This window comes from Delphinapterus leucas, chromosome 8 (assembly GCF_059928025.1).
Source record: "Delphinapterus leucas isolate spDelLeu-1000000601 "Yukka" chromosome 8, BTC_Dleu_Yukka2, whole genome shotgun sequence".
NCBI classification, from domain to species: Eukaryota; Metazoa; Chordata; class Mammalia; order Artiodactyla; family Monodontidae; genus Delphinapterus; species Delphinapterus leucas.
The window spans coordinates 107,657,936-107,682,445 of NC_143136.1; the positions used below are offsets into that span (position 1 = coordinate 107,657,936).

At 34.9% G+C, this 24,510-nt stretch overlaps 1 protein-coding gene across 4 annotated transcripts in view; it reads right to left on the reverse strand.

Annotated features, from left to right (window-relative positions):
- The window catches only part of MAP3K2 (mitogen-activated protein kinase kinase kinase 2), a 96,612-nt gene that overhangs the window by 23,390 nt on the left and 48,712 nt on the right, over positions 1–24,510 (reverse strand). For 3 of the 4 annotated variants that reach the window (XM_089916906.1, XM_022590566.3, XM_089916908.1), the window contains exons 2-12: positions 19,765–19,833; positions 15,457–15,575; positions 14,742–14,782; positions 13,160–13,259; positions 7,747–7,860; positions 7,487–7,574; positions 4,078–4,208; positions 3,064–3,143; positions 1,709–1,776; positions 1,440–1,532; positions 526–732 (exon numbers count right to left, since the gene is read on the reverse strand). In XM_089916906.1, coding sequence (XP_089773032.1) covers positions 526–732; positions 1,440–1,532; positions 1,709–1,776; positions 3,064–3,143; positions 4,078–4,208; positions 7,487–7,574; positions 7,747–7,860; positions 13,160–13,259; positions 14,742–14,782; positions 15,457–15,575; positions 19,765–19,771 — 1,048 coding nt within the window. In that variant the 5' untranslated portion in view covers positions 19,772–19,833. Of the gene's footprint in view, positions 1–525; positions 733–1,439; positions 1,533–1,708; positions 1,777–3,063; positions 3,144–4,077; positions 4,209–7,486; positions 7,575–7,746; positions 7,861–7,958; positions 8,043–13,159; positions 13,260–14,741; positions 14,783–15,456; positions 15,576–19,764; positions 19,834–24,510 lie in introns of those variants that run through there. The other variant, XM_089916907.1, reaches the window with a different exon arrangement.

A 24,510-nucleotide genomic window follows, 5' to 3' on the forward strand; every position in this document is an offset into this window, starting at 1 on the left:
GCATGAATCTTTTATACATTGCTTACATGATAAAGTTCAAATACTTTACAATCCGGCCTTAGTTACCATTCTAATTCTACTTCCACTGTTTCAAGTAAGATACCCTCTACTTCAGCCAAAGATGAACTATTCCCCATTTTCAGAAAATATCATGGCCTCTTGCACATGTCACCTCCTTAACTGGTGAATTCCTATGCACATCATTATCCCCATTAGATTACATCTTAGAGGCCATATTTGAAATCTCAGAGCTAAGTACTCAATAAGGATATGTGGAATGAATGAATGAATGACTAATTGGTAACAATTTTCCTAATAAAAGCAAAGGACAGAATCATTTAAGGTAATAGCAGTAATACCATGCTTATACCTGACATTACAACCACCTTTAGAAATACCATTTTTACCTCTCTTGAGATTCTGGTCTCCCTGTGAAGACTGGCTTGGTATTTATTCTTTTTTAATACTATAAAATTCTGCAAAGGCTCTGCTACACATTTCACTATGCCAATTTCTATTACTCACAGCGGCTGGGTGGGCTGATGTCCATTACAGTCAAAGTAGGATTGTCTATGTCACTTCCCCTTCTTCTTATTCGACTCTCATCATACTCTGGGGTAAAGATACTGCTTCCACTACTAGTGCTTAAGGAGTGGTCTGTAGGACTGAAACTCACAGGAGACCGGAAGCTGGTCCCCTGGGTCCTTCTAGCTCTTGGAAAAGTTTTACGACCTACAAAGTGAAAATAGAATTACCTTGCAACTTTTATTAATATATTATAATTAAAAGTATTTAAAATTTGTAACGTAAGAGAAATTTGTTCTGTGACTAGGCTAAGAAACTAAAACAGCAATTATATGATTATATGTTTTAAACTTAAAAAGAATAGTATTTTTTAAGAGTGCAAAGAAATATCTTTGTTAACACTGAATCATGAAGTAAAAAATAAAAATACAAAGAAAAGTGAAAGCAGAAAAGAAAAGTGGGGAAAAAAGAAACAGAATCTGAATATAAATTCAAATAACCTTTATGTTAACACACACACATTCATAAAAGCATAGAACTCCCTCAGTTTTGTATAAAAAGGAGAAAAAATATATTTATTCTTATTTCCAATAATGATTTAAAATACAAAATAAAAATTGCAAAGTTTATAGGCAGCAATTTTTTTTCCTTAAAAGGACAATGCAAGTATGCATTTCAACATCAAGGAATAATTTTCTAATTAATACCATTTTTAACTATTCCTTTCTTTTTTCTAAGGGAAAGATAAGTATTATGAGGTAAGTTGGCATAAAGCTGTTATTGTAGTTTTAATTATGATCCAATATCTTTAAAAAAAGTTTTAAGCAGAAAGCTAAGTGATATAGGAACAAGTTTTTTTTATTGTTTCTGAGATTTTTAACAAACTGTTGTGTTCTTTGATCTAATAAACTTACCATCATTATAGTCTTGATGATGATATGAAACATGATACCTTCTTGGATATGTTCCTCCTTTTCCAAATTTCTCAAAGATAGGGTTATCATAGTCTATTAAGACACACAAGAAAGTTGTATACAAGTTATACAAAAGTCAAATATTTCCAATGATGAAAAACGCATTTACTCATTTTTATTTGATTATTTTAAAATGTTCCCTCGCCCTCCCAGCCAAAAGATTATTCAATGACATAACATTTAAACATTTAGAATGTGAACAGTCTAACCTGAAAATTCCTGATGATTATCTGGGTAGCTCTGGGCCCTAGGCATTCGTGATTTTGGATAGCTCTCTCTAAAAGTAGAAAAAGTCTTGTTATTTTAAGACAAAATATTTAAGGCATTAAAAAAAATCTTTATGCAATACCAATATCTATCTGTATGTACGTGTATATATACATACATACATATATAAAACAACATATATTTTATATATACATACATATATACACACACACATACATATATATACACATATATATGCTCTCTCTGAAACATTAGCTGAGAAAGGGGGAACTTCTTTTCAAACATCTATTTGGCACATGCACCGCAAAAAGCCTGGCTTTTAAAATTAACCCACAGAGTACAGTGGTAAGAATGATATATTTTGGAATTACAGATGCATGGAAACACCTGTGTTTCAATCCTAGCTCTGCCACTTAAACTAGCTATTGCAACCTTGGCAAATCACCTTTCTGAGACTATTTCTGCATTTATAACAAGGAGATAATAATGTCTAACTCATCAATTTTATACTTATCTACCTCAGGACACTGTCTTTCAAATATTAAGTACTCAATATATAGCTTTCACAACACAATTTCCCTGAATTTCTTAAATGTTTTAAATATCTATCTTGAGATAGACATGGGCACAGACAAAGGTTTCATGTATATGGGTAACAAAAAATTAAACGTAAAGTTCCACACAATATTAGTTATATTTTCCAAATTTGCTTTCATAGAGCAATTCCAGAGATTAAATAGGTCATGATCTTAATAAAGATATTGACTTTGCATGCTACAGGTGAACACTGTCCGACTGAGACCAAGAGAGAGGGAGCACTTGTAACCAAAAATTCACAGATGCAACTTGTCCCAGCTTATATTCCTGAACAGCTGTCTCACAAAAGTACTTAAACTTTAATTGACCAAAATACTGGGACATAACTACCAAGAATATATGTTATTTATAATTTGGTGCCAGAATGAACGTAATCCTGAACAGGTGCAACAACTCAAGAATCTCCAAAACAAAACCTATTATGAAAAATTTGACAGCAGTTTCACCAACACAGGTTTAAAAGTAAACGTACATAAATTCTAAGTTTGCCTTTAGTTTCAAACACAATTTAGCAAGAAACTCAGAATATTATAATCAGATATCATTTTAACTAAAAAAGATACTGAGCCCATGAAGTTAAGAAATTTGTCCAAACTGAAAAAATCAATTTGCCGTAAGTATAGATGAGTATCAACTACATTCCTCTGAATGTAACACAGAAGAGTTGATACTTTGACATGTTATATATATGCATATTTACCCACATATATTAAAAAACAAAAACTACAATCAACATTACCCATCCAGAGGGCTATCAAGTGATGGACAACTTCCTGAGCCAGAATTTTCAGGGCTGCTTAAAGATAATGGGTCCAGCATCTAGAAAAATAAATGGGTCCACCTTGAGTCTGCATGATATAACCAGAAGTTACTGTTTTTTAAAAAAAGCTTTATTGAGATATAATTCATGTATCATAAAATTCACCCACTTAAAGCATACAGTGCAGTTCAGTGGTTAATACTGAGAATGTATAACCCTCACCATAATCTCAGAACACTTTCAGTACCCAAAAAAGAAAATCCATATCCAACAGCAGTCATCCCCAGAGTTATTCATTTTTAAATGTTTTAAAAGTAGTTGTCCTTGTAGGTAGGCTACAACTTCAAAATTTCCTAAGAGAAAAATAGGAATTTTCTATTTCTTTCTCTCTGGATTATTATCTAAATAATTAAAAGCTAAAACACTTCACATAATTTTGTTTACTGAAAACTGAACAAAGGCACCACCCAAATTGAAACAAATGACACCATGACTGCTACATTATTAGAAAATGTAAACTCCTGTAATAATATAAGCAGCCAATTTAATGTTAAGAAAACAATAGCAAATCCATGAAAATACTTCAATACCACAAAACTTTAAAAAACATTTTTAAATGTTTTAGAAAGTAGACAAACCTCAGCTTCACAAAGTTAAATATTTATAGTTTTACTGTGTCTTTCAAATGTTAATTTTAAAAAATCCGAATGTTAATCCCAGGATTATAAACAAATGCATTCATTCACTTATGGATGAGCAACATAAGAAAATCAGCCTTATTCCACCTTTCTTTATACATGAATGCACACAGACACATGTAAATTAGTGGGGTTTTTCCTATATTTCTACTATTTTGTTCGCTTATAAAGGAAGATATGGGATTGGAGAAGAGGTAAAACAAATACCCCCTCCTCCATATACCTGCCAAACCACACTATTCCCTGACAACATCCCTTTAAATGAAATTAAAAACCACATCCAAATTTTGCTTACTTGGTCCATGCTCTCTGGAATGAACTCTCCTTCACTGTTGATACTGGTAAATGACCCATTCCGGGCAACCTGGTGTAATTCATCTGGAATGTATCCAGGGGGAGGGGAGCTTCTATCTCTACTAGTGGGACCTCAAAGGAGAAAAATTATATGATTTTATAAATTCCAGCAGGGAACCAATTCTTGTTTTAATTAAATATACACTCAAAATTTCTGGACTATAATACGAATGCTTTTAGCAACTGAAATCTAGTTTTTATTAAAGCTTATCAGAGCACTCATGTCTGTAAAACTTCAAATGTTTTTATTCCTTTCTAAACTCCCACCTACTGTAATTATTAACCTTATTGTAATATTCACTTATATTTATTAGGTGGTATGTTCTTCTGACTGCTGACAACTGCATTATGAGTATTGTATTGATAATAAAGATTTTTAGATAAATGCCACTGCTTCTGCACTTCCAAAGGTCACTTGTACCCTGGTATATGTTACCCTTTAATGTAATTTATGGAAGGCATCATGATGTAGTGGAAAGAATATGGGCTTTACAGTCTAACCTCAATTTAAATCTCAGTTCCAGTTATTTACCAGCTCTGCGTCTTTGGGAAAGTTATCCAATCGCCATGAACCTGTTTCCTCATCTGTAAACATGGGACTAAATCTCTCCTTTGCAAGGGTGTTGTGATGGCAAAATTATTCATAATGAACATATGCTGTGCACATCTGTCTACATGATGTTCTTTCCATTGCCGCTCTTTAATCTTTAGAAACCTAAAGTGAGGTTACTTCTTAGTCATTTAGTCAACATTAGAATGTTTCCAATTTGGAATCCTGGACTTTATTCTTGGGTGCTTAAAATTAGGCTTTTGGTGGCAAGCCATATTCCTGGAATTTAAATTTATTCATACTTTAGAAAATTAGAGAATCTAATACAGTTCGTCTAATTATGCTATGTTTATTAACATAGTTTTCTCAGCTTTCCTCCTTATTTTTTGAAATTAAACTATAAAAACGATATGATGAAATCATGTGAGCATTTGAGTTCTGGTCAGATTTAAAGCAAAAAAGGCTTTTGCCTCATGTAAGGGGTCACTGTAATACGTGTCGGCATTTGTTAGTGAAGAGATAGGGAGAAAGAGAACAAAATGATTATCAAGAGATATGCATGAAAAAGATAATTTTTCTACACGGGACTCCAAAATTATTAGGAACTATTGAGTCAGTGGTTGATGTGGGCTTTGTAACAACTATGATCACAATGTCCCTAATATTTTTATTTCTTCCATACGCCCCTATTTATAAACGAAGATAAATATACCCATTATTTGAAGCAGACAGGGAAGAAAAAAAGCTTAGAAAATTTCTTCATCTTCTTGCTTGATAACCCATTTTTTTGAACCTTTGTTATTAATAGGTATGCCAATGCACTCTTGGTCAAAACCTCCACACCAGCATATACTCCCATCCCAAAGGAAGTTCTTCCTCTATCTTTTGTAAAAATAATTGAAGGAGATAATGATCAATAAATAAGGAAAAAAGATAATGGTCATATCTATCAAAGCCATTTCAAGTTTAAAGAGGTGCCAAGAAAAGACTAGTAAATTTTATACTTTACAATTTCCAGTTTCTTCTTATGCTGGCACTGAAGTCAAACAAGAATATTTATTAGTAGAATAAGAGTGAGACATTCAGTACAGTTTTAAATCAAAATGAATTTAAAATGTCAATTTAACTAATGTATTTAGCTTGTTCTGTCTAATGCAACTAAGATGAATTAGCAATTTTTTACTTTAAAATGATAGGTACTATCATGATAAGAAAAAGGATAAAGAAATGTATGATTAATAATAGTCCTGCTTTCTAGTTTGAAAAGCAAAATGTAGTTTAAAAGTGTTCTCTCAGGGACTTCCCTGGTGGTGCAGTGGTTAAGAATCCGCTTGCCAATGCAGGGGACACAGGTTTGAGCCTGGGTCTGGGAAGATCCCACATGCCCTGGAGCAACTAAGCCCATGCACCACAACTACTGGGCCTGTGCTCTAGAGCCCGTGCGCCACAACTACTGAGCCCTTGCGCCACAACTACTGAAGCCCGTGCACCTAGAGCCCCGTGCTCTGCAACAAGAGAAGCCACCACGATGAGAAGCCCAGGCACCACCAGGAAGAGTAGCCCCCGCTCACCACACCTAGAGAAAGCCCATGCGCAGCAATGAAGACCCAATGCAGCCAAAAATAAATAAATTTATTAAAAAGAAAAAAAAGTGTTCTCTCAATTGACTGCTACAACAATCCCATGATTTAAAGATGAGGACAATGTTATTGGTCTCAGGTTAATTATAGAGCTGGAATTTGAATTCAGGTACCCCTAATGTTCTTTCATCAAAAATTTAAATTATATCAAAATACATCCAAATGAAGACAAGCAATTTTTATTTTACTTGTATATTATCTCTGCTGTTCATACTTCCAACACTTCTGAAACCCAAAGTAAGACAAAAGACAGACACTTAGAAGGAAGTAGTCATAAAAAAGCTTTTGGGTACCAAAACAGAAGATGAATAACAGATTTTCTGGTTGGTTCACATGCTAATTTAATCTTTTCTTTCATTACTAACAATCCTCTTCTATCACCAGTCTTAGATTCCCTTCCTGCTTCCTCCCTATTCATCTGTTTTATGTCTCCTACTTCCCCCTTTAAATTCATCCCTCACATATGTTTTCATGCTATCTTTAATACCCATTTTCGAGCAATGAAATGTTTTTATCATATAAAAACGTAGATTATCAATGTTTTATACACATTGAAGAAGATGCACAGAACTGGGGAGTTCAGAGCACCTCTGCCCAGCCTATGCCTCTCTAATAGGCCTCCTTAAAAAAAAAAAAAAAAAAAAGCACACAGGATCCATTTTTCTTTTTACCATAAACGTAAATATAAGTGTATTTTTAATGACTAATAAAGTAATTATAAAACATAATCTGGAAATTCTTAGCAATCTTTATTTTGGTAGCATTCTTGGCAATAACTAAAACTTAGAGAAAGGTGTATGAACTTAGTCCATCCATTAATTTTAATATGTTAGAATTACTTCTTTTAATTTTTTTCCCTTCAGCTTATTTGTACAATTAAAACGCTCTTGAGGTTTCCTTTTAACTTGTTAAACATCAAAATACCCTGGGTATCTTAAGAAAGGAAATATTTAAACTGGAGACTGCTAATCGTGTAATACTTGACATTAACTTTTCAAGGGACATCAGATACCAGAACATAGTTAACTGAACTAAATTACAAAGAGTACAGAGATAGGCTGCTATTTATCAGGATTATGTTTAGGTGTTGCCCTACCTTAAAGGATGGAGATGAAACCAAGAAATCACCCATTTCATGATTTCGACGCTAGCTTTCTTACCTACTATAGAAAGTCTTTTTTTCCTCTCTGCTCCAAATACTGTGTTATCCAAATCTTCTAGTGATGGCAATGGCTCTAAATTAGTAGCCTACGAAGAAAAAAAGAAGATTCATGCTATTCTTCCCCTTTAGGGCTTTAATCAGAATCCTTTCCCCTACCAAATATAACCCAGGCATTCTAGGTAACTACGTTTCATATATTGACTTTTACAAGCATAAATCCTATAATCCTCACTGAAAAAACAAAATCCCAATTCATACCTGTGTACTTCCATTTATTACAAGTAATATTTTGAGGCTCTTCATATGAATACTACGATCCAGCAGTTCCACAGCTTTGTCCAAGTCATCTTGGGTGGTTAATGGAATCACCAACTAAACAAAAGGGAACATAGGAATTGTGTAGCCATCTCGCCAGGTCAAGTCCTCCCAGGAGCATCTCCATTACTATGGAATTATAAATCTCAAAATACCTTGCTCTTTGATTTGTCAGTATAATGAAATTCTGAATGAATACATGTTATTTAGATTGTTTTGCTCTTCCCATCCTACCATCACTAAAATCATAAAATGAATATGGATTAATAAATTTTTTTCTTTACTGAACATTAAATTCTTCTAGAAAACACATTTAAAGATTAAAGATCAGTTTTCTAGGATATTTCAATACTATTATTAAACTTAAGTTATAATATCTTCACCTCAAAACAGCATTAAGGAACATACACAAAAACCATGTAAAATAAAATTACTCTCTTTTATCTGCATTGATGAAAGTTTTACTTTTTTTATAGCAACCACAGATTCTCGTCCTCACCCGGTATGCTTACCAACATACAAAATACAATGAGCATCAGTGACAGATGCCGTGGAGGGGTGCCACCAGTAATGTACCTGCAATCTACAGCCTACCTGACACTCTTATCTCTGACTTGACCACTACAGTCTAAAACAAGTAAGCTAAATGGGTGAGCCATCCTACAGTAACCCCTGAATGTTGAAATTTGCTTTCATTAGTCCTCTCATGGATCAGATGTTATAAGGGACAAAAGCACCTGAACAGCCTGTGAGGAAAAAGCATGATTCATACTACTAAACAAAATACTTCTTTTTTTAAAAATGTAAACTTAGGGGCTTCCCTGGTGGCGTAGTGGTTGAGCGTCCGCCTGCCGATGCAGGGGACGCAGGTTCGTGCCCCGGTCCGGGAGGATCCCACGTGCCGCAGAGCGGCTGGGCCCGTGAGCCATGGCCGCTGGGCCTGCGCGTCCGGAGCCTGTGCCCCGCAACGGGAGAGGCCGCAGCGGTGAGAGGCCCGCGTACCACAAAAAAAAAAAAAAAAAAAAAAAGTAAACTTAGTAGCTTAAGATGACTTTGTCAATAATCTTCAAAGTACATTCCGTTTCATTGAAAGGACAGAATAAAAACAAGTGAACATATTCCATACTTGTGAGCCAGCACTAACTAACACAGTATATAAGCCAATCAAACGTAAAGGCCTAGTTAGTTAAGGGTCCTCTACAGTACAAATACCTTGCGGGTAAGGACTCCCCCCCTAAGCCAGCAATGAACAGAGAGCACATCAAAAACCAAATACTTGGTAAATATTGTTTAATAAATACGATAGGGTAAAAGCTTCATCTGCACCCAAACCCACTAGCTGACATGGTGTGCATTCATTCTCTATAGATTTCTTTATGAAAACTATTCCTTGTTTTAAGAAAGCCTGCCAGACACAAATACAAAGCAGAACTAATGTGAATTACATCATACAATCTGCTTACATTTACTTACTCTGTACTTGAAATTATATTCCCAATTTCTGTTCATATAGCTAGTTTTATACTGTCACAATTTAGCTACTATCAGGCCTTTTTTTCTCTGTGAGAATTTTTTTCTAATAAAAAAAAGAATATTAACTGTTTGGTATCGTAGAACAAGTCTGATCTACTTAATTAAATTCCTTTCATTTTCCTATCAATCATGAACCATATTGGTACACCTTGTTCCCATCTTTAATAGTTTGTAAATTATATTTTAAGCACTAGAAAACATTTTAAAGCAATGAAGAGGATTGTTCTGCCAACCTTTCATTTAGGGGGAAACCTGAATGTTTACTTTAACTACACATTATTTATAATTGGATTGTTTACTTCTCCAAGATACTGCTGCTTTGGAAGGAAAAGACACTAATTTAAATCACAGTAACAAAGTATGAACATAAATAATTCCGCTCTTCTTTAGCTTACGAAAGTGAAATCTGGACATTCTGGAGTACCTGGAGTGGCAGCCTGGACTACTGTCTATATCGCTGATGTAATCCCTCATATGTGCTGAGATCACTTATTACAAATTTTAAAACAAGGACTAAAAGTCACGAACAAGTCCCACCCTACCTAAATTATACTAAATAAGTCACCCAATATTTCCCTGCTTGGTGAATTCATTTTGGCCTCATTCATGAAATCTATTTGCCTCTGGCTCATTACTGATAAATCCAGTTGTATGTTAATAAAAATCATTTCTGGAAAGGAAACTAAAAATTAAGTCCAAAACCCCATTAAATAGAACCTAAGTTTGAAATAAGTTAATTATCTTCCTAACTTTACATAGTGAAACATGAAAACTGCCCATAAAAAGGCTTGTCCTCCTCTACCTATCTAAAATGGAAAAGGTCTTAGAAAACCCACTTACTTTTGCCTGCATTTATCTCCTGTGACAATACACACAAACCTGACACTTTATTAGATAAAGAGTAGCCTAACTCACAGATCCAACCAATCCCAGCTTAAATTTGCTTGTTTCAATTCTGGCAAACCAGAAGTTTATAGTCTTTTAGAACAGAGGATTTTATATCACACGAGAAAAAAATATTTATGGAACTGGAAAAACAAGAAGTCTAAATGAGTTTTTAGCTTTGTCTACAAGTCCACGAAACTAATACACCTTGTTAAGTCTTTCCCTAGTGCCCCCAATGTCCAAGGACATGCCCTGGGCTTGTCATGATGTGAATCAGGACATGGTTAACTTACAGAATCACAGATTCTCACAGAAACTCAGAGTTGCAAGACAATTTTAAACAATGTAATGTTACCCCAGTGCCTCCTCCACCACATTTCTGCCAAGAGACCACCCAGCATAATGGCAAAACCACTCTCAGAAATCCTTTAGACAGCATGAGAAAAAGAAACTGAAATGGAGACATTTTCCAATTTTTAGACAATGGGAGAGGGTTCCTAAAACTACAGATCAATTAGCTTGATGTCAATCCTCAAGAAAACCCTAGAAAAAATTATATGCAGGCACCCCTTGTTTTAGTGTGCTTCACTTTACTGCACTTCAGATACCATGTTTTTTACAAATTGAAGGTCTGTGGCACCCCTGCCGCAAGTCTACTGGCACCATTTCTCCAGCAGCATTTACTCCCCTTATGTCTCTGTGTCACATTTTGGTAATTCTTCCAAATATTTCAAACTTTTTCATTATTATTATACTTGTTATGGTGATCTATGATCAGTGATCTTTGATGTTACTATTACGAAAAGATTACAGTTTGCTGAAGGCTAAGATGATGGTTAGAACTTTTTAGCAATAAAAGTATCATTAGGTAAGATTTTTTTTTTAGACATAATGCTATTGCACATTTAAGAGACTATATTATAATGTAAGCATAACTTTTATATGCACTGGGAAACCAAACAATTCATGTGACTAGTTGTATTGCAATAGTCACTTTATTGTAGTGGTCTGGAACTGAACCTGCAGTATCTCCAAGGTATGCCTATAAACAAATTGGGAGAACTCAGAAAGGAAACAGCAATTTTAGGAGCTCAGACAGGTACAATATGAACAAATCATGTCAAACTAACTTCATTTTTTTTGACAGAACTACTAAGCTCACAGATCAAGACAATATTGTAGTCAATGTATCTTGGCATTTGAAAGTTTTCCATGATACAATTTTAGACCAAACAAGACCAAAACAAAGATATAACTGGGTTCCTTAGAATCATAACACGTGATAAAGATTCAAGTATGTTTGTAAAAGATACTAGGAAACACTGATCAGGGAATGGGGAAGACAGGGAAGAGAAGGAGCCTCATAAAGGGTATCCTATCCAGCTAGTTACCACCGTGGGTAAGTGGGGCCCATCCATCCCCACCTCCCACCACATCCTTGAGCCTCATATCGCCAATCCCAATTCCCCACCACCATATGTACTTCAGCTTACACCCTACAGCCATACCTCTGAAAAGCCCTCAGACTCTCAGGGGCTGGCAGATGGAAATCAGGCCAACACAAACAGAAATAAGTATCATGATAGGGCCAGGCAACAAGAGGTGTTCATGGCTAACTGAAAACCCAAAAAAGTATTTGAAAAATAACATTTTAAGGTATTACCACAGTATAATACTCATCACTTTGTTCAGAAATATTATTTGGATATGGATTTCTACTTTATCAAAATATTTTCCACTTTCAGCTATAAGTGGTTTCTTTAGACAAGCTACATTAGCATGTTCTTTTGCTTTAAAATAACAATAATTCATTTGAAAATCTAATATTTCAAATATTTTTATTAGCACAATGCTTTAACATTTGCAAAGTACTTTCACATTTTCTCAAATTAATTTTTACTGAACTTTCCACTGTCACTCCATTCCCACTGACACTTTTTCTACTCCTGACACACAAGTCTTTTCCATCTTAGGATCTCTGTGTGCTCTGCTCTCAAGCTGCTCTCTCTGTCAGGAATGTTGTTCCCCTCAAACTCTTTGCAGGGTTGGCTTTTCATACTTCAAATCTCAACAATTAAATATTACGACCTCATTCAGCTCTTCCTTAGTACTACCTAAATAGGACGCCTACTGCCCTTGCCTTTATCATAACACTTTATGCATTTCCTTCGAAGAACTTCACATATTTAAACAAATCAATTATTAACTGTCTGCTTCTACCACAAGTCTATAAACTCCATGAGGGGCTGTAATTCATAAATCATAGCCATCATGCCTGGCAAATTCAACAGTATTTTTCGACAGGGAACAATAACAAATTAACCAATTAACTAAACTGTCCCTAAAATTTTTTAAATCTCAAGATCTTGATCTGAGATCACAGGACTTGAAAGAAATCTCAGAGATTTGCAATCCACATTTTACAGAAGGTTCAAAAGGGATTCCCCAGAACACAGAGCTCCTGAATGCCACAGTGAGCCCTTAAGATTACACGTACTGACCCCCAACATAAACATGATGATCTAATCACGTCCTTACAAACATGAAAGTAATCCTTTAAGCTTTAACTAAACTGTCCAACTACCAAAGCTCTGTTGACTCTGTAGACAAGTATACAGTATGAAAAGAAAAGAGTTCATCAATAAAGAACAAAGAGTAAAAATAAAACACAAATAAGCAGCAAACCTCTAAGTAATACATATATTTCCTCCTTTAATAGATCTCAATTATTTGCACAGTAACACCTTTCAATATCCTCCACAATGAAAAAACTCATTTTAATAAGTTAAAATTTACTTCTGTTATCTTACTCCTCTCTAAAATACCATATCCTTAATCAAGCCCCAAATAAAAGCACAACCATCCTAAAACAATCTCTTAAATAAACACACTGTTTTCCAAAATAAGAACTATTGAAAGTTAAACTGTACATGTTTACCTCATTATTGGTATAATGTAGGTCCATAGACTGTCCAAAGGCAATTTTAGCTTTAGACCTCAGATCTTCCAGTTTAACTGGTCTGGGAAACTGAAGGATTCTATATAGACAGAATTTTTATATATTTTATTTTCTTAGGCATAGTTAAATACTTGCAACAGTTATCGCTTGGATAGAGAAATATAAAATTAAGTTAAAATGTAAACATTCACTTAAACACTACAATGGCGCATTTTTGATCAAGTGCACCAATATTTCAACACAAAGTTCAAGAACTCTGAAGTCTGTTCTATCTTAATAAAAATTATAAAAAGGAAATTCTCTAAATGTTCTGCACTTTATAATTTGTGCTGCAAGTGTTATATGAACATAAAAGAGCAATGTAAAATGTTCATTGAGGAAAGTGATTAAACTTAATTATGTGACATCCATATGATGAAATGCATCAAAACTGTTAAAAAGAATAAAGCTGTTCTCCAGGGATCCCAATTTTGATTCCTATACCCTTATCAACTCAACATTTCTGAGCACATATATATATCGTGTAAGCACATCTCCCCCAGATAAATATCTTTAAAGAGTTAAAATTTTTTAATTTTAGAATTTTCTTCGTATTTCACAAAGGATTGACTTGTGTTGCCCCTGGGGACCATGAACCTGAGCTTGGAGACTACTCTACTAGACCGTAGGTTTTGTAACAGGAGGGATCATGTCTATTTCACTTACTTTATTCCCTTCATAGCCTAGCATATAGTAAGTACTCAATAAATAGTGCTCAATGAATAAAAAAAACTGAGAAAATATCCATAAAGAATTGTAAATAGGAAAAAAGTAGATTGGACAATACATGTATGGTATATCTGGTATGTCCCCCCCCCTTTTTTTTAAACATCTCCGTGTAAATCATTTTTACATCTTCAGGTTGTATGATTTATGAGCCTTTTAAAATTTCTTAAAATGGACAGATCTTTCATTAAATTAATTTAATGAGACACTAATAATAGAAATAAAATCCCATCTTCTCTAACTCCTATTAGGTCTTGTTTAGCAATTCTGTTGTCAACCACCACTACTATGACTTCCACCATTCCACTGAGATACAGATACCCAGTTGAAGGCTAGGCTTCCACCTCCGCTAAGTAATTTGGAGTCACCATTCCAACTCACTTTCCTCAATGTTATTAATTAAATACAGGTCATATGATTAAAGTCTCTTGAGAATAATCAAAATTGTGAATTTAAGACCACGCACCCAAATTCTATATAGTATCTGAAGGGACGATACAATTATAATAAGGAGAAATACATTTAATTTCCACTGAGTAAAAATTTTAAAATGCAGTGACCTTATTTATTTCCTAGTACTGCAAAGTAAAAACATTAATCATTTCTGATGTTTAGCCTGAATTTTGACAGGTTCTATCTTAAGTCCAAGTACACATTACAGTTACCAAGGACTATTCCATTCTCAATTTGTAAGCCATGAACCTTCATTAAAATCTAAAAACAACCTCTAATGGTCTTAACTAGGACATGCATTTGATTATATCAATAAACTGACATATAATGTTTCCTTCCTTACCTTTTTTCTCCTCTGTGTTCAAATTTGACTCGGACATCATTCTGTAACGAAATAATAAATCATTTCAGAGATCAGATAAAATTTCCAGAATTTCTAAATCACTTTTTTTTTTCTTAGTCACTCATTTAAAATAGAGCAGAGGGGGAAGGAGGTTTCATTTTCAGTGTCAACTCCAATCAATTGATAGTGTCTACCAAAGAGCTGAGCTGAGAATTAGGTTGCTGAATCTGGGCTCAAAGGGAAAGAGCACCAAGATCTATTAGTGATGGCATCATGGGTCTGCGACATTTGTTAATTCTGTTAGAGGGCAATATAGAATACTATATTTCCACTTTTTTATGTTAGACATCCCAAACAAATTTAATATGATACTCCAATAAAAATTAATTAAAAAAGAATCAAAATGATCTTCATCTGTAAATATACAGAATAATAGACTATTTTAAATAAAAACCATTGCTCGTGTTACATGCCTTAAGAATTGGATGAAATATCAACTCTAGAGAGAAGTTACCACATTAAATGAAACTACCATTTAAAAAAACAAAACAAAACAGACACCCTACGGAAAAATGTATGCAAATAACAAAATACTTGATTCGAAAGTGTGAAAGCTAATCACTTTAAACAAACCCTCTATACAATTAGGATAGTCAAAGAAAGTAATTCATAGAATAACAATATATATTTATTAAAATATTATTGAGACAAATACCTGCTTTTTTGGTGATAAGGATTTTGCTTTTCTGGTTTCCTGTAAGGATAATGCTGGTCGACTGGCCTTATGAAGAACAGCCAAATCTTGCATGATTGAGTTCAAAGCTTGCTGATCATCTGGTATTTTTAAAATAACATATACACAGAATTGTAATTTCAATATGTATTTATCATAGACACCAATACAAAAATTTATAGTAAAATTTAATGCAAAAATACATTAATTTAATGCAAAAAATGCATCTAGAACATTTTCAATGCCTACATTCCTGCTATTTTGGTGAAATAAAAATTTAGTTATTTAAAAACTGAAGACAAGTAACATTAAAACTGCACTAGACTCAAGCACTTGCATCTTACTCGCATAGGTGTTCACACGAGACATTTATAAGGCAAGTAAAGTCACTCTGATGCTTCTAATGATGTAACATCCTAGCATATGAGTCAAAACAGCCCTGTTATGACAAATTCTTTTCTACGACACCTAAACAAAACATCAACAAGACATCTAAAATCTTAATTAAAACAAGTGGGGAAAAAATAAACAACTTTCTATAAATACCATCATTATTTAACATTTATGTTCAAAGTATGGAATGCCTTTTAGAGTTTTTCTCTTTCATCAGTACTTCATGTCAGAAACAAAGAAACGCTTTATCAGTGGATGAAGACCTATACTGATACTTGGAAGAGTTTTTTTTTTTAACTTCTTCACCATAAGGTTCAACAAGACTACATTTAACAGACAAACTATTTAATGGTCTCAGCCACTAACAACTTAAAAGGTATCAATGCAAGAAAAAAGTAATGAATCCATAAAACTGAATGAAAGGATCATGAACCATGAACCATGAACTTTTACCAAACACATCAGAGATTTCTAAGACTATAAGCATGAGTCTCCTAGTAATGTCAACTATATGACCTCTGGAAAACTTCAGAGACAATTTAATTGATTTTCACTAGTAAATCAACTCTACTAATGATAATCACCAATTGGTAAATAAAGGAACTGAGGGACTTTACAGCTTACATTTTAAAATGTAACCATTTTGGTGAAGAATAATTTATGTTCCAGAGCAGTAGTTAAAACATGCTTTATCCTGTAAAGGGAGATCATTAAAAAGAATGTGGCAAGTCAATGGCTTCATCAGTCTTTCAAACACACAAATAGCTGACTTCTCTAACATGTTAATTTTTTATAACACTTAATATATTCTGTTCTACAGTAAAAAAAACTTGCATATTAAAATTAAAATAATGGCTCCAAAGGTTTTGTTAATAAATTCCAGGTCTGGAGAAAATTTTAATCCTTCACAAAGTATTCTTTGTAAAATAAAATTTCTACATAATATTAGCTTAGCCAAACAGTAACTGAGCCAGATGGGTATAATGTAATAACAACAGGTGTATTGTATATGGGTCCAAGCCAGATTATGTCATTTATTGATAAAAATAAATCCTCCCTTAGAAAAAGAATAAGTTGAAAATGATCTGAACTGGAATAAAATTATCTGATGTAACCTTCTTAAGAAAAGTAAGACCCTTAATTCTATGCTGGGGAAAGGAAAACTCTTAAACATATCTATGTTTTATTTTCTTCATTAAACACTTGAATTTAGGCATTTTCACAATATTTAATGTTTAACATTACATGTTTAATATTATAACACCAAAATAAATAAATGCCTGGGAAGGCTTTGGCTTAAATCTCTTATCACATTTACATATACGAACTTCCTTGTTTAAAAAAATGAATACCGTTTTCTACAGTACATGTAAAAAAGTAAAGAGAGCCATTTGAATAAAAGTAACTTCTCAGGGAGATAACATACAACTGAAGGGTTACTTAATTGAATTCCTTCTTTTTCTGGAATGAAGGAGAATCAGATGGTAAATTAGTACCCAGTAGGTAACTTACTTTTGATAAGATGTAAGCTAACAAATCCCCAAAGGATCGAGCAAAGTGGTGAACATACACTACAAGCACTGTTCTAACTATTCCTAGACTGTTTTACTCTATTAAGAATCTCTATGGTGGTTACAGGTACTAGGAAAATTAGACAGGTTATAAACGTCATAGGATCATGAGTTGATCCAAATGGCAGAGAGGATGCTTGAAGGATCCCAGAGCCTGACCAACAGTCACACAGGAGAAGCAGTGTATTTCTGACAAACGTTAAAAGGACAGTGAGTTGAGCAGAAAACCGGAAAATACTTGGGAAATAATTTCAAATAAAAAATTTATCAGCAATGTTTAATTTGGTATCTTATATTCTTATTTTACTTTAAAACTACAGGAGAAAATCTTCAATCAAAAATTCAAATATCTGTGACACACTTTTAAATATTCACAGTTTCTTGTGACTAGCTCTGTACATGTTTTTAAGCAATGACTGTTCTTTGCATACTATAAGTATCATTTGAGAAGTATGGTGTAATTCAAATTTAATATAAAGTTCAGACTGCAAGTGAGAGCAACAAAAATGAAAAGTTGGTATGAATTCAGTAAAAGGATATCCAATTTGGAATTGGAGGCGAAGGTGACAAAAGTGGAGAATTTGGACTACATGATGGCACTGCACTCATGGTTAAAAAAGGAGAAAGTAGGGCTTCCCTGGTGGCACAGTGGTTAAGAATCTGCCTGCCAATGCAGGGGACACGGGTTCGAGCCCTGGTCTGGGAAGATCCCACATGCTGTGGAGCAACTAAGCCCACGTGCCACAACTACTGAGCCTGCGCTCTAGAGCCAGCAAGTCACAACTACTGAGCCCACGTGCCTAGAGCCCATGCTCCACAAGAGAAGCCACCACAATGAGAAGCCTGCGCACCACAACGAAGAGTAGCCCCCACTTGCCGCAACTAGAGAAAGCCTCCGTGCAGCAATGAAGACCCAACGCAGCCAAAAATTAAAAAAATTAAATAAATAAATAAAAGAGACTGTAGAAGAGAAATTTAGAAAGTAGGAAGGTGGAGGTTTATTTTACACACTTACCACGAGTAGACACACTGAAAGTGTGCTAGCCCTCCCACTAAAGAACACAGACAAATTAAAGTTCCTTGGCCTAAATGCCATGTATATACATATACAAGTGACTAATATATTTTTTTTAATTAATTTATTTATTTTTGGCTGCGTTGCGTCTTCGTTGCTGCACACAGGCTTTCTCTAGTTGCAGCGAGCGGGGGCTACTCTTCGTTGTGGTGCACAGACTTCTCATTGCAGTGGCTTCTCTTGTTGCAGAGCACTGGGCCTAGAACACATGGTCTTCAGGAGTTGTGGCTCACAGGCTCAGTAGTTGTGGCGCACCGGCTTAGCTGCTCTGCAGCATGTGGGATCTTCCCGGCCCAGGGCTTGAACCCATGTCCCCTGCATTGGCAGGTGGATTCTTAACCACTGCGCCACCAGGGAAGCCCCAGCAGACAGATTCTTAACCACTGCACCAACCAGGGAAATCCGAGTGACCAATATTGATACATTTGTTAAGCAAGTGGTAGTAAAAGTGTGACAAAGACAAACATTGGCAAATACATGTCAGCATTAAGATACCGTTATAAGATACTGGTCTAAGTTTAAAACCTTAGCTTCCAACTACCCAGTCCATTTTTCCCCGTTTAAGATAGGACAGACCAGTTGCTCCATTTCTTTCTAGTGTTTCACTGTCCAATCCCTGCCTCACATTGGAATGCTCAACCCCAAGGAGAAAAGAGAAGGAAAGAAAGAAGAGAGTAAAGAAGAAAACAAAATGATATAGAAACTGAACACCCACAATCCATTCCCATACTTTAGCCTCTTTCCATTAACATTATGACACCATAGGAAATTCACAAGAGTTGTAAAACATATCCTCTTCAAGCACCAATGATTTACTGCTCTATTCTTTTATAAAGTTTCATGATTTATTATTTTTATGCAGCTATTTTCTTTAGCCTATCTATATTATTACACTGTTGAGTAATTATAACAATTCATTCTTCAGCATTTATTCAATCTTTAAAAGTCAGGTTTCTTTACCAAGTATTCTCTCTGGCCATCAGGTTCTAAGAAAATCACGATCCATCTTAACAGTTTATTTTGAATGTCCATACTATGTCCTGCATACACTGGTTATCCCAAAACTGTAGAAGTCAACACAAGAAGTGCTTTAATTGAAAATCTATTAAGTAAATAAATGTAAAATATTACATAAATCTACTTAATCATAAAATTTCTTCATAAAAAGCTTATCATACACACAGAGAAAAAGTTGTCCCTCCCATTTTATCCTTTAATTATAGATGAGAAATGCTTTTAGTTGGAACTCACCCATCATGGCAACCAGCTTGACTATTTGAAAATTAGGGAAATGGTTCTCTCATCAGCATTCTCTATTGCCTAAGAACATAAAAAGATGAACACGTTAATAAGACGAAGAAAGAGAAGAGGTAGCCACAAAAAGAAAAAAGTCAGTATAAACAACACTAATGTGAATGTACAATATTAATACACATTTTGCTGGGGAGAAGTGCCTTCTTTTTTCCAGATATTCAATTATTGAGAAGGAAATGAAAATTATTATTATTTTAAATTAAATTTACCTAAGTACTTTTCAGGTTCCTATCTATCTAAGCTAAAGCAAAACAAAACAAAACGATTTTTGAGAGTCAAAAAACTTAAGAGATAATCTAATAAACTCAAGTTCCGGGACTTCCCTGTTGATCCAGTGGATAAGAATCCACCTTCCAATGCAGGGGACGTGGCTTTGATCCCTGGTAGGGGAACTAGGATGCCACATGCAGCGGGGCCACTAAGCTGGCATGCCACAACTACTGAGCCCACGTGCTCTGGAGCCCACGCATCACAACTACAGAGAAGCTCGCGCACCGCAACTAAGACCCGATGCAGCCAAAACTAAATAAATAAGTATCAAAAAAACAAAAATAAAAACAAAACTGAAGTTCCCACAGGGCAATGGCAGATATAAAGATTGAGTGGCAAATGTCATATTTAGAGCCATCAACAAAATAGTAAAGGCCTACAAATCTCCATAAAAGAAAATATTATCACAATCAACAAAAAGGAATTAACCAAAAGTTTGCAGCAATCTGGACAGCATTTAGGAGTCAGAGTAAAAAGAGAGAACCCTGTGGCATTCTGACCTTCCCTATTCCTATCTTCCTGCCCCTTATTCCCAGCTCCAAAGTAGCAATCTAAACAAACAGCCCACAGTCACCATGAAAATGAGCAGCCTGGCAGCAACTGGAAAGGGCAGAATGGAACTGGAATGACTTCAAAGTCTGATTCCAAAAAACCCGTCATTATATGACCTACCTAATGGCTGGCTGATAGACCCCATTTGAAAGGCTGCCTTTATTTAACCTGACTCAAAGCTTTTCCATTGCAAAGAACTTGGAGTGTTTGCTGAAATCAATCAGGGACAACATATGTCAACTGTCTGAGGAAGGGGAAAATAGTTGGGCAAACAATAGGTTAAGAAAAAAATTTTTTAGAAAAGCTGAGAAATGAGATGTCAACAGGGAACTCTGAAAAGCTCCAACAGACTCCTGGGACTCTAGAAGGTACACAAATGCCCAAGGCTGTTGTTTTACTCAAGAAAGGCCTAAGAAGGCCCTCGGCTTTTACCTCTGGCTAACTCTGAGGCTCTGTGTAGCAGTAAGTAAAGGATAAGGTGGAGTTGTAAATGCCTGGGAGAAGGTTAAAGGCCAGCCCCAACACACACAGAAAACCACTCAAAAAAGACTTCGAGACTTATCTGTTCGAAGTATCTAAGGAAATCTCTGTCTAATCATTAGATGACAGCTAAACTAAGAGCAGTCTTCAGTGACCATATTTGACAAAGAATACAGACTTTAAAAAGTGAGTTCTGAAATGTCACTAAACAAACAAATAAGAAGAATAAACAAAAAACACTGGGGAGGGGACTTCCCTGGTGGTCCAGTGGTTAAGACTCCATGTTCCCAATGCAGGGGACATAGGTTTAATCCCTAGTCAGGGAACTAAGATCTGGCATGCTGTGTGGCACAGCCAAAAAACAAACAAACAAACAAACAAAAAACCACTGGGGAGGGAGAAAAATCTGATTTCCAGAGGTGGCCCATTATAATATTTTAAATGTCCAGTTTTCAAGAAAAAAATGAGACATACAAAGATAATAGTCCATACACAGAGAAAAAGCAATCAACAGAAACTGGCCCTGAGAAAGCCTAAATGTCAGACTAACTAGACACATACAAAAATTCCAGATTCCTAGATGAAAAGCCAGAGTTCAGCATAAACTATATTGTTTGTATAAGCAGCTTAGGCACAATAAGCCATTCTTATCAGTTAGGCAGCTGGGAACTCTCCTGAAATCCAAGTTCTCAGATGCCAGCCAATGATAAGCAATTAATTCCAAAGATAAGCAGTGAGGCTATGTGAACTCTTTTATATACAAACAGCAGAAGCAAATTAATAGACAAGTTTAAAGAAACTGCATAATGCAATAATTATAAGCGTGTTGTTGGGTGTACAATATATAGATATAATTTGTACAACAATATACACAAATTTCCCTTTGTATAGTACAAAGGAAAGAGGAGGGATGGAGTTAAAAGGAAAGTTTTGTATGCCACTCAAATTAAGTGGCATTAACTCAAACTACATTGTTTTAAGTTGAGATGTTAATTTTAATCCCCAGGTCAATGACTGAAGAATACATTTTTTTAAATGGCAAAAGAAATGAGAGAATTAAAATAGCACACAACAAAATATCTATTTAACACAAAGAAGGCAGTAATGGAGGAATGAGGAACATCAACAACAAAAAAGATACAAAACACATAGAACACAAAAATAAAATGGCAGATGTAATCTTACCTTATGTGTAATTATATTAAATATAAGAGGAATGAACAAACCAGTTAAAAGGCAGAGATTAGCAGACTAGGTTAAAAAACAAGATCTAACTATATGCTGTCTACATCAGACACATTATAGATTCAGGCACAAAACAGGTTGAAAGTTAAAGACTGTAAAAAGATATACCATGCAAACAGTAGCCAAAGGAGACCTAGCTATACTAATAGCAGACAAAACAGAATATATTATACACAAGCACTGAATATGAAACTGTGACTAAAAATCTTCCAACAAACAAAAGCCCAGGACCAAATGGCTTCACAGGCAAATTCTATCAAACATTTAGAGAAGAGCTAACACCTGTCTTTCTCAAACTTCGAAAATTTGGCAGAGGGAGGAACACTCCCAACCGCATTCTACAGGGCCACCATCACCCTGATACCAAAACCAGACAGAGATGTCACAAAGAAAGGAAACTACAGGCCAATATGACTGATAAATATAGATGCAAAAATCCTCAACAGAATACTAGCAAACACAATCCAACAGCACATTAAAAGGATCACACACCCTGATTAAGTAGGGTTTATCCCAGGAAGGCAAGGATTCTTCAATATACGCAAATCAATCAATGTGATACACCATATTAGCAAACTGAAGGAGAAAAACCATATGATCATCAAAATAGATACAGAAAAAGCTTTTGACAAAATTCAACACCCATTTATGATAAAAACCCTCCAGAAAGTAGGCATAGAGAAAACTTACCTCAACATAAAAAAGGCCATATATGACAAACCCACAGCCAATATTGTTCTCAAGGGTGAAAATCTGAAACCATTTCCTCTAAGATCAGGAACAAGACAAGGTTGCCCACTCTCACCACTATTATTCAACATAGTCTTGGAAATTTTAGCCACAGCAATCAGAGAGAAAAAGAAATAAAAGGAATCCAAATCGGAAAAGAAGTAAAACTGTCACTGTTTGCAGATGACATGATACTATACATAGAGAATCCTAAAGATGCAACCAGAAAACTACTAGAGCTAATCAATGAATTTGGTAAAGTAGCAGGATACAAAATTAATGCACAGAAATCTCTGGCATTCCTATACACTAATGACGAAAAATCTGAAAGAGAAATTAAGGAAACACTCCCACTTACCATGGCAACAAAAAGAATAAAATACCTAGGAATAAACCTACCTAAGGAGACAAAAGACCTGTATGCCGAAAACTGTAAGACACTGATGAAAGAAATTAAAGATGATACAAACAGGTGGAGAGATATACCATGTTCTTGGATTGGAAGAATCAACATTGTGAAAATGACTATACCTCTCAAAACAATCTACACATTCAGTGCAATCCCTATCAAACTACCAATGGCATTTTTCACAGAACTAGAACAAAAAATTGCACAATTTGTATGGAAACACAAAAGACCCTGAATAGCAAAAGCAATCCTGAGAAAGAAAAACGGAGCTGGAGGAATCAGGCTCCCTGACTTCAGACTATACTACAAAGCTACAGTAATCAAGACAGTATGGTACTGGCACAAAGACAGAAATATAGATCAATGGAACAGGATAGAAAGCCCAGAGATAAACTCACACACATATGGTCACCTTATCTTTGATAAAGGAGGCAAGAATATACAATGGAGAAAACACAGCCTCTTCAATAAGCGGTGCTGGGAAAACTGGACAGCTACATGTAAAAGAATGAAATTAGAACACTCCCTAACACCATACACAAAAATAAACTCAAAATGGATTAAAGACCTAAATGTAAGGCCAGACACTATAAAACTCTTAGAGGAAAACATAGGAAGAAGACTCTATGACATAAATCACAGCGAGATTCTTTTTGACCCACCTCCTAGAGAAAGGGAAATAAAAACAAAAATAAACAAATGGGACCTAATGAAACTTGAAAGCTTTTGCACAGCAAAGGAAACCATAAACAAGATGAAAAGACAACCCTCAGAATGGGAGAAAATATGTGCAAATGAAGCAACTGACAAAGGATCAATCTCCAAAATATACAAGCAGCTCATGCAGCTCAATATCAAAAAAAAGAACAACAATCCAAAAATGGCCAGAAGATCTAAACAGACATTTCTCCAAAGAAGATATACAGATTGCCAACAAATACATGAAAGGGTGCTTAACATCACTAATCATTAGAGAAATGCAAATCAGAACTACAATG